Raw genomic sequence first — 13,514 nt, forward strand, 5'->3', positions numbered from 1 at the left:
TTCTCATGTTGTCTGAGATAAATTCTAAATTCAAATCTTCCAGATAGGAGGACTGGTATTGCCTTCTTATTTTCTTCAAGTTAAAATGAAAACTTTCCAGTATCCTTACTCATGTGACCCTTGGCTATACCTCCAGACTTATTCTGCATTATTCTCAATCACATTCAACCATCAGTTATAGAGATCGAGGTGTAGTTCTCAGAACATGAAGTGTTCCCTGGGCACTGGTGTCATTGTCTCTCCTGCCTGGGACACCATTCCACATGAGCATCCTGTGACCTCCCTTCCTCATCCTTAGGGGCATTAAGCCCCTTCTCTGTGTTTTCATGTCAACTTGTGCCCACTTCTATCATGGTTATTATCAGACACTGTGTACTATTTTTATTTTATTCACTTATTGCTCCACTACATTTCAACAACTGGTAGTCTTTTCCCTTGCTTTTAACAAAGGGTCTACCATCTACAGACACATACAAAAGTCAATATATGTTTGCTAAGTGAATTTTTTTAAAGCAAAGAAAGTGGATGTTGAAAGGCAAATGATCATAGAGGGGGTTGGGGACTTTGAACCAAATTTGACCCATTCTCTAACTGAGCACAGAAGACCTCCATGAATGTACTTTTCAGAAACATTTCACAAGCTTTGCCTGCAGGTGCCCTGGCGTTGAGAGCCAAATGTATCCTTCAACTTGCTCTAGCTGTGAAAGATCCCAGTCCCTCTGTGCTCCTCTGAAGTCTCTCTGCACCCCCACAGACCACGTCCCACACTCTACCTTTCCTGACAGTGATGTCTTCATCATCTCATCTCTTTAAAAGAAAGCCAGAGCTACTTCTGGCTCAAATTTATATTCTTTATGGGGTGCACTGCATTTCTTAAATAAAGTAAATATTTGAAATTACTCTTGATTTCTCTCTCAGGGTTATGATTCCCTTGCAAAAAGTGTCAACTTTATAGCTGGCACTCTTTATTGTGTTTCATTTCAAGTGTTTTACATACTCAATAAAGAAAGAAATTGAGTTTGTCAGTTTCTTCTCTTATAGTCAGCTTGCACATTGGTTTATTGATCAGGATGCTGAAGTCTCATCCCAACCCAAATGATTATTTGCACTTACAAAATCTAGCTAAAAACACCTTGTAGAACCATTATCTTGTTTTCTGACTGGAATTTTAACACTTCAGTGGGTCCATTATACAAATATACCATGTCTGCTCAAGGCATTGTGGAGAGGATGCTTATGTTGAAAGATTCTTTAGTAACAGAAAGTCTTAGATTCTCATCTAATCAGCTATAAGAGATGACATTAACAAGACTGGAAGATGAAATAGAGTTAGTAGTCAGCACTAAAAATAAATGCAAGTAGAACATGAGTGCTCCATCCATTTCCAGGGGGAAAATAGGTTTTCCTTTTTGAAAGCACTTTCACTGCCCACATAGTTTTTTAGAATGAAATATAACTTCATATGTGCTGCAATTATCATTTTCACTCTGGTAATGGTGTTGTAAATAGAAACAGATAGTGTCTTGTCTATGACATCACTTGGAGGAGCCTACTTTTTGTTAAACTGCAAACTTATAAAAGCAATTAAATGTAAGAGAAATTACTTAGTTTTGTCCCACTTCAAAACAGATAGCTGCCTACCCTAATCACCACAAAAATCCAACAGAAGACATCCCTCTACAGCTACCAGCTGTGTTCATTTATTTTAAAGGTGGGTTGGAGTCCTTTCTTATGAAGATATGTGAACTGTCAATATTTAGCATAACAAGCCAAAAGCCCATTAATTTGCTTATTCATTCTTGAGTTCCTGAAATCAGTTTAGATATTTGAAATCTACGATGTAGGCACTATGAGGAGTAATAAAGAAAAACACAAAAATACCTCCTGAGAACTCATACCGAGGTTGGGCAAAGAATTGTAACAATATACTGCCACTCAGCAGGATAAGGGATATTGTAAAGCAGAAAATGGTATCTAAGATGACTTTTGTGGGATAAGTGGGAATTTTCAATGTATATGTAAATGGGAAAGGCATGCTCAGAAATAGGAGGATAAATGAAAGAGGCATTTTGGCATTTGAAATGGATGGAACTTTCAAAACGAAAAAATAGAAAATTCCCATTTAATTCTGAGAGCATTTATGTCTAATCACATTAGTCACTGGGTGTTTACAAGAGCCATCTCCATGACTACTGTCGGTGTGACAATGACCCTGGTCACACGCTAGAGCAGGAGCACTTGCCACGAGTAACACTGCCTGGGAAATGCTGAACAGGTGATACACTTACCTGGGAGCTGACTGAGGGGTCCGGTCTCTGACTCCCAAATTCTTTGCTGTGTTTTGAACTCTTGCTCCCTGAAAGGAAAATCAGTTTTACCTCTACATTGTATTTGCAGTTATTTAACATACTGTTAAGAGTTGAGTGTACCAGCAAGGTATTTTATTTAACATTCAGAGCAAGAAATCACCACCTAAGCATTTTCAAAATGAACAGTTTCAAGAATCAGAGTATGTTCTGCTGCTTCAAATGATTAATATTTCCTTCCACAGCCATCTAAATCATTCAAAATAAGTTTAGCAGCTTCTCGTTGTTCACTATCTCATCCATGCCCTTGAAATAACAACTTAAGGGGTTGAAAACAGGAGATGAGCAGGCATCGCCAGTTTTGTGGACTGCTCCACAAATTCTTTCAAACTCACACACCTGTTTTCTCTTAGTTGAATATTTTACACTTAAATTTGGCAAGAAGATATTCTCTTAAGATAGTTGTAAAGCAATTTCTGAACAAGCCATGTCCATACGGACCTTGGAAATCTAAGAATTTTGTCTCAAAGTTTAAGATATGAAGACAATCTTTTTTCATTAGTGTGTATAGTTGTGAAAACAATGGATTTCTTTATGACAATTTCATACATGTAACTAATGTACTTTGATTATATTTAGTCCTAATTACCCTATCTCCCCACTCCTTCCTTGCATTTGTCCCCTTTCCTTCCCAAATACTTCCCCTTATTTGTTCACATCATTTTTTCTTCTAGTTGCCCACTATTGCTGCTTTCTTGTGAGAGAAAACATCGTATTTGTCTTTCTGAGTCTGGCTTATTTTGCTTAACACTATGATCTCCAGTTCCATCCATTTTCTTGCAAACGATGTAATATGATTCCTTATAGCTGACTAATACTCAGTTATAAATATACCACATTTTCTTTATTCATTCATCTTAATGGGCCCCTAGGCTGATCCTATAACTTTGCCATCAGGAATAGCACTGTGAACACATGGTTGTATGGGTATCATTATGCCTGCTAACTTTGATTTCTTCAGGTATATACCCAGCAGTGCTATAACTGGATCTTATGGTCGATCTAATTTTACTTTTCTGAGGAACTCACATCCTGATTTCCAGAATGGCTGGACTAATTTACATACCCACAAATAAGGAGTTCCCTTGCTCATAGTCTCACCAGCAGTTGTTGTTTGTTTTCTTGATGATAGCCATTCTGACTAGGGTGACATATAATCTCAATGTCATTTTGATTTGACTTATGGTCAAGATTTTTCGCATCTCTGCTCCTCACATAAGTTGGTCTACAGATTTCGTTATTTTTGTTCTTGTATCCTTATCTGGGTTTGCTGTTTTAATTGAAAAATTAAGACCAACTAGCATCTACACTTAGGGTGATTATTAAAATGTACTGGTTTCTCCCTTCATCTTACAGGTTTGCTGGTTTAGTGAGTTAATAATGTTTGACTCTTTCCTAATTCTTATCAATTCTTCTAGCAGGACTTATTCTTTCTCCACTTCTGATGCTTATCTGTATCTTTTATCCTCTTCTGCATGTATTGTCTTCTGCAATGTTGACTTAGTGGTAATGGATTGCTTTAGTTTATGCTTACCATGGAAGGTTTTTATATCTCCTTCACTTTAAAGAATAATAGTATTTGACATAGTAGTCTTTTGGCAATTATTTTGTTCCATATTTGAAACACATCAGTAATATTCTCCTGAACTTTATGGTTTCTGTTGAGGGGTCTGCTGTTATTCTGATAGGTTTGCCTTTGTGAGTTAACTTAGTGCTTCTCTCTTGCAGCTTTCAATATTCTTTGTTTTGTATTCTTGCCATTTTAACTTAAATATGAGAGGTTTCTCATATTTGGAGAGGTTTCTTTCTTTTAGGATTCTAAAGTTTTCCTATATGTGGATATCCATTTCTTTCCCTAGATTTGGAATTTTTTGTTATCATTTCATTGAATATGTTTTCAGTGTTGTTAGTCTATACTTCAGTTCCTTCTTCTGTACCAGAGATTGTAAGTTTGGTCTCTTAATTATATCCCAGAGGTCTTAGATATAGGGTTATATTTGCTTATGTTTTCTAAAATTGTTACCTGAATGTAACAATTTATCAACTTTATCATCAATCCCTGGCATTTTTACCCCACCTGGTCTAGTATGCTAGTAATGCTTTCAATGAATTTTTAAAATTTGTTTTGTTGAGCTTTTATTTCTGAGATTTTTTTTTCAGAATCTGTCTCTTTGCTGAATTTCTTGTCCCAGTTGTTAAATTCCTAATACAAGTCTTGAGTTGACTATTTCATTCATCTGCTTAAAGACAATCTTCTTAGCAAAGAAAAAGTCTATAGTCTGTCAAGTTTGTAAATAAATTTACAATTATTTTTCAGTTCCTAACAGAAATTAATTACTACAAAGAACCGAACACCAGAGCTGTGGCTAGGAATAGGTAAATGGGGGATTATTCAAAACAAAAAATTCAAATATTTGAGCTTCCAAATAATGAACAAAGTAAAGGGAAGATAGAAATAGAGAAAAGGAAAAATCAAAGAATATTTTCTCAACAGGGACTTAATTTTTTTTTTAAAGCAAACATAGGAAGAGGGAGGGACAAAAGGATAGATAGGAATGGATTTAGGAACTGCAAAACACTTTTTATTTTGAAGTAACTTTAAACTTAGCAAAAAGTTGTAAAAGCAGTACAGAGATTTTACACAGCACACCCAGTTTCCCCTAGTGCAAATTCTCCACTTAACTGTAATGTAATGTCAAACCAGGAATCAGCACTGGTACAATACTGTAACTACACTGCAAATGTTACTGAAATCCCACCATTCTACCACATGGACATTCCCCTTCTACTCCAGGACCCAACCCAGCATCTGTTTTCATGTATGCTTGGTGGTCTCCTGCAACAGTTCCCCATCTTTTCTTTCTTGACCTGAGCACTCCTCGTAGAAAATGTTCGTTATTTTATAGAACATCTCGATTTGCATGGCTCATGCTTTCTCATGAACAGGAAGAGGAAATGCATTTTTGACAAGAAAATCACACAGTGATGTTGTGCCTTCTTCTGTGCATCACATCGGGGGACACTTGATGCCAATATGTCCTATCACTGGTGATATTAACTGTGATCACTTGGCTGAAGGGGTGACGGCCAGATTCTTCCACCATAAAGTTACCACTTTTCCTTTTGAAGGCTTAACAAAGACACTGGGGAAGATAATATAAGACTATCCAAATACTCTGTTTCTCTCAAACTTCTGTTCACTGTTACAGCTACCATTGTGTATCTTATCTGCAAAAACAATACTACAGTATTTATGAACTGACATTTTACAGAAGTAAAAAACAATTATTTCTGTTCCCTAAATTATTTACTTATTTAATTATGTATTCAACTCAACACAATCTCATTCTGATTTTATTCTATAAGATATGATCCAATATTTTTAATCTTTTTTTTTTTTTTTTACTCAAATTGTTCCAGTTTTTGATGCTGGGAGTTTTTATTGTTGCTTTCTTGTGACTTTTTGATATATCCTTATTGTTTTAGTACTTTTCATTTTCTGGTACCTCAGTATTCTGCTGGTTCATCTTTCATGTTTCAGATGTTAATTCACTATTTCTCCAAAGGCCCTAGATCTTTTTATTGGAGAACTGTATTTAGAAGCCAAGATCTGGATATTGGGTGTCCTTATTAATACTGGCAAATAATTGCTTCTGGGCCTTTCTAGTAGGCAGGGCTAGTTTTACAAACACAAGCATGTTCACACATCTGTACTCATTTCTACATCTGTCTATGTCCATATGTGTGTTTGTGTGGTGGTGTCCCTCGGTTCATACTGATACTGTTAAAGTACAGTGGGGTTCATTAGAGAAAGCAGTCTTCTCCTTATTCTTATCTGTAACTTATTTCTTCGTGAGTGACAATCTAGTCTCATACAACATGTTTACTTACTTGTTCAATGTTAGTGCACATATAAATTCATTTTAGAATTTCTAAGTCATATTCATGTGAAAAACAGATTTAACTAACAATATTCATGTATGTTTTTCATCTATAGTTTTATAATATCCCAGTAAGTAATTAATGAAACATTTTTCCTTTCTTAAAAGCTCATGCTTGTCATGTTGAACACTTCTATTGTTGGATTTTCCTTGAATTCATCGACACAATTCTTCGTACATTTGACACACCAGTTACTTGTATTTTTACACCATTGCTCACATTGCTGTCTCTACCTAACCATCCTTCCTGTCCCCTTCCTTCCCTGTCTGTGTTACTTCTATTCTCTAAGGCCCAAATAATATATCTTAGCTTTCCAGTAACTGATTAGTCATTTACTACATCAGGTACTGTTTTAGGTGCATTAAGTATATTGATCTTTTTAAGCCTCAAAACAACACTATCAGGCAAGCACTGTCATTATTCCTGTTATAATAGTGAGGAAACCAAGGAACAGAGAAGGTAAATATCTTGCACTGAATCTCACAGATAGTGAGCTGGGATGGACCTGGGATAATGGAGCTGGGATTCAAATTGGGGCTGCTGAGCTTCAGTCTTTGCTCTTAGTCACTACGAATTAATTCCCTCTGTGAGTGACCCTTTTCTCCCCACTTATTGGAGTTAGAACTAATTTCATTTAGCATTTATTTTGTACTGGCTATTATTCTGGAAAACTGTGATACCAAAATGAGTAAGACTCAGGTTCCAGCCACTGAGGACACTGTTCTGTGTCCTGATGTGTGGAAGCTGGACACCGCAGAGCCCTAGCTTGCCAGGTCTGTATCGCTGCACTTTGACAACACATGTCCAGAACAAGACTAGGCCAGGACCTCACAGTCCTCATGTTTTTGTTCTTTGTCGCCATAATAATGCCTTAATGCTGAAGGTAAGAAGTCAGAATACTTTGGAGCATCTGTTTTTATGGAAAACTGTATATTTATAATGTAAATGACAATTTTTACCTGAAGACTTTTATTAATCAGATCAGTTGGTTATGTCAAAGTGCTGCCTATGGTTATTATAATCATATCAAAAATTGAAAGTATATGGTATCCTCTTCTTTACTAACTTTTCTTCAAAGTCAAGCAGTGAGTAAAAACAACTCCTCTATGAAAAATACACATACGAAATCTGTACATGAAAACAATACTGAAATTACAAATAAGAACAATAAATCATGCAAAAGCTACTTGTCTCTAAAAGAAACTTAGGACCTTAGTTTATTTGTTAGACACTGTAAAACTTCAGTATTTTGCAAGTCTTTTTTTTTTTTTTTTCCCCTGTGGTTCCAGGGCTTGAGCTCAGGGTCTATACCTTGAGCCACTCCACCAGTCCTTTTTGTGTTAGGTATTTTCAAGATAGGGTCTCGTGAACTATTTGTCTGGGCTGCTTCAAACCATGATCCTCCTGATCCCTGCCTCCTGAGTAGCTAGGATTACAGGCATGAGCCACTGGCGCTCAGTGCAAGTCAGTTATTATACCTTAATATATAATTAAAATTTGATAATGAAATAATCAAATGTTAATACATACTAGATAAGGCAAATATTCTAACCACATAGCTTGTGAAAAACTGGGTCAAAATGGTTAAGTCATTTTCCTAGAGACTGAAAGGCAAAAGGAGCAGAGATCCACCTTAGATCTTTGGTTCAGACTTGCATTCTGACTGCTCGGCTCATAAATTGGGGAGAACTGGCTTATGGACTAGACCCTGGCCACTGCTAAACACTGGGAAGAAGATCAGAAGCAGAAGGAACATTCAGGAATATCTGCTGTGCACCAGTCTGCTCAGTTTCCCTAAAAGAGGGCCCCAGTCTGTGTGATCTTTCACGAAGACATGAGAAATCAGTCTTTGTTTCTCACAGTCATTTGGGACCAAGGAGCCAGAAACAAAGGAAGAAAGCTACCTCTTCTAAATGCATTTATTTAAAAAATAGGGGGAAGAAAGAATGATAAATACTGAAAAAAAAATAAATTAGCTTAGAAATTAATGAGAATTTTACAAGGAATTGTATGACTTTTCAGCCTTTTTGATTATATTTTAAATAAAACATCATATGTTAATAGCATTTAAATACAATCTATCATGTTTTAAAGTACTTTTCGGCAGTTAAATGAGTAAATAGGGACTATATTATTTTTAGTATCTCTACTTTCTCTATTCCCATTTTTGGTTTTAAGAAGTTAAACAGGTTAGCTAGAATTAAGATTGTTCAAATTCAGAGAGTAAAATGTATAAGTAGTTAACTTCTAATAACCTCCTTAGTGGAGTATTCTAAAGTAAGGCTAACTCCAGTCTCTTTCTGGCCATAAGCCATAAGTCTTATGATGTAAGTCTTCCTGCATGCTTAGACTAAGAGCTACACAGTAAAACCAAAAGGCACTTAATCTTTCTGTATGTCACAGAAACCCATATCCCAACTCTGATATGAATAATCACAAGTTTACTATGATTTGTTTTTTAAAGCAGAATCTTTATTGTACTCCCCCAAACCCTCTGGCAATTTGCATACATTTGCTGCCCTTTGCCAGCTGGAGGACTATAATTCACATGCTGCTGATGGGTCTAACCTTTACTTAGCAAATCCCTCTTTGACCGTCTAAGATCTTGGCTGTCAATCTTCAGCTCCTTGGTTCCTAATGGGAAGTGTGACGCATGTGCCCTCTCTGGACCTGCTCTGTGCATGGAGAATGCAGCCTGTGCGGGACTCCTGAGTTGAGTTTTCACTGGCTTGCTTGACATTCTGTAGTGTAACCTTGGGAGCAAGCCCAAAGGGACTTACATATTTGCCTGAGAGTTAAATGCTAAGTCTTTAATAAATAAAGCAGTCATAATCACAAAAGAATATCTTAAAAATTAGATCACTCACTGCCACTGGACAACTCAAAGCAAGTCAGTAAATAGATTTGCTAGTGTGGTAGAACATAAGAAAAGGTGATAGAATCAAAAATAAAAATTGATGTCGTTTGTTATTCTTGTCATTCCTTAGGTATCTTTTATTTAGATTAAGCCCATTTTCTAACCAGTAGATAGGCAGTTAGTGCATTTTTGTCTTTTTAAAAAGAGTTTTAAAAGTTAAAAACTAAGCTACCAGCCAGACACCAGTGGTTCATGCCTGGAATCCTAGCTACTTAGGAAGCAGAGATCAGGAGGATTGTGGTTTGAAGCCAGCCCAGGCAAATAGTTTGCGAGACCCTATCTAAAAAAAGAACCATCACAAAAAAGGGCTGGTGGAGTGGCTCAAGTTGTAGGCCCTAAATTCAAACTCTAGTAAACCCCACAACACACACACAAAAACAACTAAGCTACCATTTTTAAAATGTTTTTGCGTTAGGGTATAGATAGTTCTTCCTACTTATAACAGAGTACATTCTCACCTATAAGTATTCCAGTGACCTAAAGACAGTTCAAAGGTTGCTATTTATCTTTTACAGGAAAATAGGAGGTCAATGCTTTATCCTTGGAATAATGCACACACTTCTTAGCATGGCCTGGAAGTCCCTGGGAGATCACAGAAAGAATCAGGACCTTTAATTTCCTTCTCTTTGCCTCATCCCTCCCTCAATCTATTCCCCAAGACTTACTAAATCACCTACAATTCTCAGAAATGCCATAAATCCTTTATCCAATCTCCTTCTGTTCCATTTTGTGTGGCCAGTTCCCTTTACTCTTCCAGGTTACTGCATAGACATCCTTCTTCCTAGGTTGTCCAACACTCTTGGAGAACCCTCCTATATGTGCTGGCCCTATGTTCTTCTCATGGGAGTGTTTCTTATTCATTACCTACCTAGATATCATGTTCCTAGAAAAGTACCCATCACATCCAGGCACCTGCCAGACACGTGACAAATGAACAAAGTCTGATCAAACAACTTCCCCCAAACAAGCCCAAGACTCACCTGCTTCCGCATCACGTCTGTAGCCTGCATGATGTAGCGAGGAGGTAGCCCGTGGCTTCTGGCCAGAATGATGGCCTGCTCCAGAGTCACACTCAGGGTGCACCTGCGTGCCAAGGCGAGGACAAGTCAGACGTACTGCTTCTGATGCACTCTGCAAGAAAATCTGGACTACTAATTTCAAAATCAGAACTACTAATTTCAAAATCAGAAATCAGTCAAAAATCAAAGTGACTAGACAACAAACCACTTTGATTTTCCTACATGGAACACCTGTCTAAAAATACCCCTACAGGCAGCTGGTGTCATAAATGAAGAATTTAAATTTAAAACAAACGTATGTAGAGTTATGTTTATGACAGTGCTTCACCATTTGCCTATCAACAGATGAGTGGATAAGGGAACTGTGGTATATGTACACAGTGGAGTGTTACTCATACAGAAGAACAATAGTAGGTCTTTTCCAGGAAAACAGGTAGAACTGGATTAAACAATTGATGTGATTTAGAAGAAATGGCTTCATAATATTTATTTCTACATATTGATAGTTAATAGATTTAAATGTATGCCCATCTATCTTAGAAAAATAAACTGAAATTACTGTTCGGTAGGGTCAGATTTGATTTAGTAAGTGTAGGACTCAGTGAAAAGTACTTGTAGGGGCCATTGTAATTAGCTACTGGAGAAGTGGTGCCCAGGGTCGCCCTGGGAGCTGAGTTCTCACCCAGAGCCAGAAGCTGGCAGCCTTTGTTCTCTCCCTTCCCTTAGGCATTTCTTTCATATCCATCTTCATTTTTTCACGCTCTGGCCTCTGAAGTGTTTTTCAGGGGAACCTTTTGCACACATTTCATAAAAGTGCTCATTAGCGATAGATGTTTTTCCTAAAATTTGTATTCGTGAATTTTGTTTCATGACCTTTTGTGACTTACTGATGGTTCGGTTAGCATTTTTCTCCATGTTTGCACAAACCCCCCACAGTGTGGTGTGCTCTGCCTATGTACCGTCTTTATCTGTCTTTTCCCTACAAGTAGCAATAAATGACCAACGGCAATGTGGTTGGTGCTGTGTGGGAGGAGCTAACTCATTAGTTTTGATTGTGACACTGTACTATAGAAGTCAATACATTTGGTAGAGTTTGATACTGATGAATTAAGAAAAAGAGAAGGGAATTTAAACCATTATTATTGTAATAGTAGACGATGACCATGTGACGACAGATAACTGAATCCTGAAGAGAAATGTGTTGCCATACATGGGCTGTTGAGTGACTTGAAAAGCAGCTTCTCATGACTATTACAGGGGATAGTAATCTATCCCCTGACGAGCGTCTTGTGGTACACGGCACTCACAAACGTTTTGAGTCTGAGTCACACAGCACTGCATACTCTGTCACATGTCCAAGCACACTGCAGAATGGTCTATGCCAATGAAGGCCAAGCAGTGTAACTGACAGTCTTATGTTTAAAAAATCAATCTTCTACAAAGCATTTAATTGCCTTTCTACTCAACAGACCATAACCTTTTCTCCTCTGTAAGATCTCCTCCACTCCAACTTGAAACCTTTATTGATCTTAACATTTTAATCAATAACTTTCATTACACTAGCTGAATAAAGCCAAGAAAAGAAAATCTTTATTTTTTTCTAATCATGATGAAATATACCAGTGCTTTCCTGATGAAATGTGACTTGCCCCACTCCACTTACAACAAACACACACTGTCAGGGGTTTTTAACGGGCATCCTGTTATTTTCATCCGTTTTTTAATCCTTTTAAATTGATTTGTTCCTCCTTCTATCAAGTTGTAGTAAACAGCAGCCCAGAAGCAAATTATCTGGCAGAGAATTTAAACAATTTCACTGCAATCTGGGATCAATGTGGCAGGTAACATGCAGGGTACCTCAAGTGTCACTGCTCTAGAACCAATTACACGCCACCTGACAGAAACACCTGCCTTCAGTGGAGATGTATATTTCCTTTCTCCAGCACATCCAAAAAGAGAGAAGTGCTCCCACTCTTGTCTTTTCATATCAACCAGTGTGTACATTCCAATGAGGTCCCAAGACTGAGATGCAATTTTTAAAAAGTGACAGGCTTTGAAAGAGACAGCCATATTCAATTCAGATTCGTGGACCCCTCAGAAGCCTGGTGTGGAAGAAAGATGAGTTCACAACTCTGCTGTGCAAACACCATTATACGCCTCACAGCCTTTTGTCTCCTCTCAGCTGTCTCAATCTGAAAATCAAGTGGAGAAGTTCAGCATTGGCAAGAAGCATTTGGCTCTGGCCTTCTCTAAAAGACTCCGGCTCCAGAAAGTGGCACATAGTTTTTCGGTGGTGCATGAATGTATAATCTGCATCAGGTTTCATAAGAGATCATTTGATTTTATGGGCACTTTTCACTACCAGAGACTGAACAAATAACCTTGGGCAAGAGAATGGAAGGAGCATTCAAACGGCCAGGAACTAAGTAGAACCCTGTTCTGTATGAGGTTTCTCACCTGACCACTCAATCTCCCTTCTAGAATGATCTGTTTTCACATTGAAGACTTAAATTAACATTCAAATAAATCTATATTTTTACACTCTGTAAAAATATGGGCCTTTGAATTTTTCAACTTCTTCTAAGTACTGCACCATTATAAAAATTCAGACAACTTCCCTAGGAGTCAAAAAATAGCAAAGTAAATGCACAGAGTAGTATTTGTCCTTCATAAAAAGGCAAATCTATACACTGAGGGGAAGTTTTCCCATAATTTCAGTAGTAAGACATTCCAAATACTGATTTTCCCATATATTTGTGAAGAAGCACACTTGATGAGGTGGCAAAAATATACACAAATGATTAGTTTCACCATAGAAAGAAAAAGGAAAGAATCGATACATCTGTGCTCATGATGAGTAAATGTTCTTGACATTTTTCTCACAGAGAACAGATCCCAAATCACTCAGATACTTAGCACAGACTTAAAATGATAAATGTAACCTATAGCTAATGGGTCTAATTTAATGAGAAAGACACTTTGATTTAGTAATCCTATGGAAGAAACATAAGGAAGTACTTTCCTGGTCATTCATTCACTCATTCATTTGACAGCTACTTTCTGGGTGTCTACTTTGCACCTACAAAGAGCATTAGATCCTGGCAAAAGTGGATCTACTGCAGAGCTGAAAGCACTTAGTGAGTTTCCATTCCCGACTTGTATGGATTTTTTTCAAGGTTCTGGGAACAGGCCCTGGCATTGTGTCCACACAGGCAGGTGCTTTCTTTTACAAATTTGCTGAAGTAAAACATTTTAACTGCAAAGGTGATG

The 13,514-nt window shown here is 37.3% G+C and overlaps 1 protein-coding gene across 1 annotated transcript in view; it reads right to left on the bottom strand.

Annotated features, from left to right (window-relative positions):
• The window catches only part of Prex2 (phosphatidylinositol-3,4,5-trisphosphate dependent Rac exchange factor 2), a 288,123-nt gene that overhangs the window by 9,441 nt on the left and 265,168 nt on the right, over positions 1-13,514 (bottom strand). Inside the window, exons 38-39 of the mRNA XM_074068562.1 lie at positions 10,206-10,308; positions 2,289-2,356 (exon numbers count right to left, since the gene is read on the bottom strand). Coding sequence (XP_073924663.1) covers positions 2,289-2,356; positions 10,206-10,308 — 171 coding nt within the window. The remainder of the gene's footprint in view (positions 1-2,288; positions 2,357-10,205; positions 10,309-13,514) is intronic.

The sequence above is a fragment of the Castor canadensis genome, chromosome 3 (assembly GCF_047511655.1).
Source record: "Castor canadensis chromosome 3, mCasCan1.hap1v2, whole genome shotgun sequence".
In the NCBI taxonomy this organism is placed as follows: domain Eukaryota; kingdom Metazoa; phylum Chordata; class Mammalia; order Rodentia; family Castoridae; genus Castor; species Castor canadensis.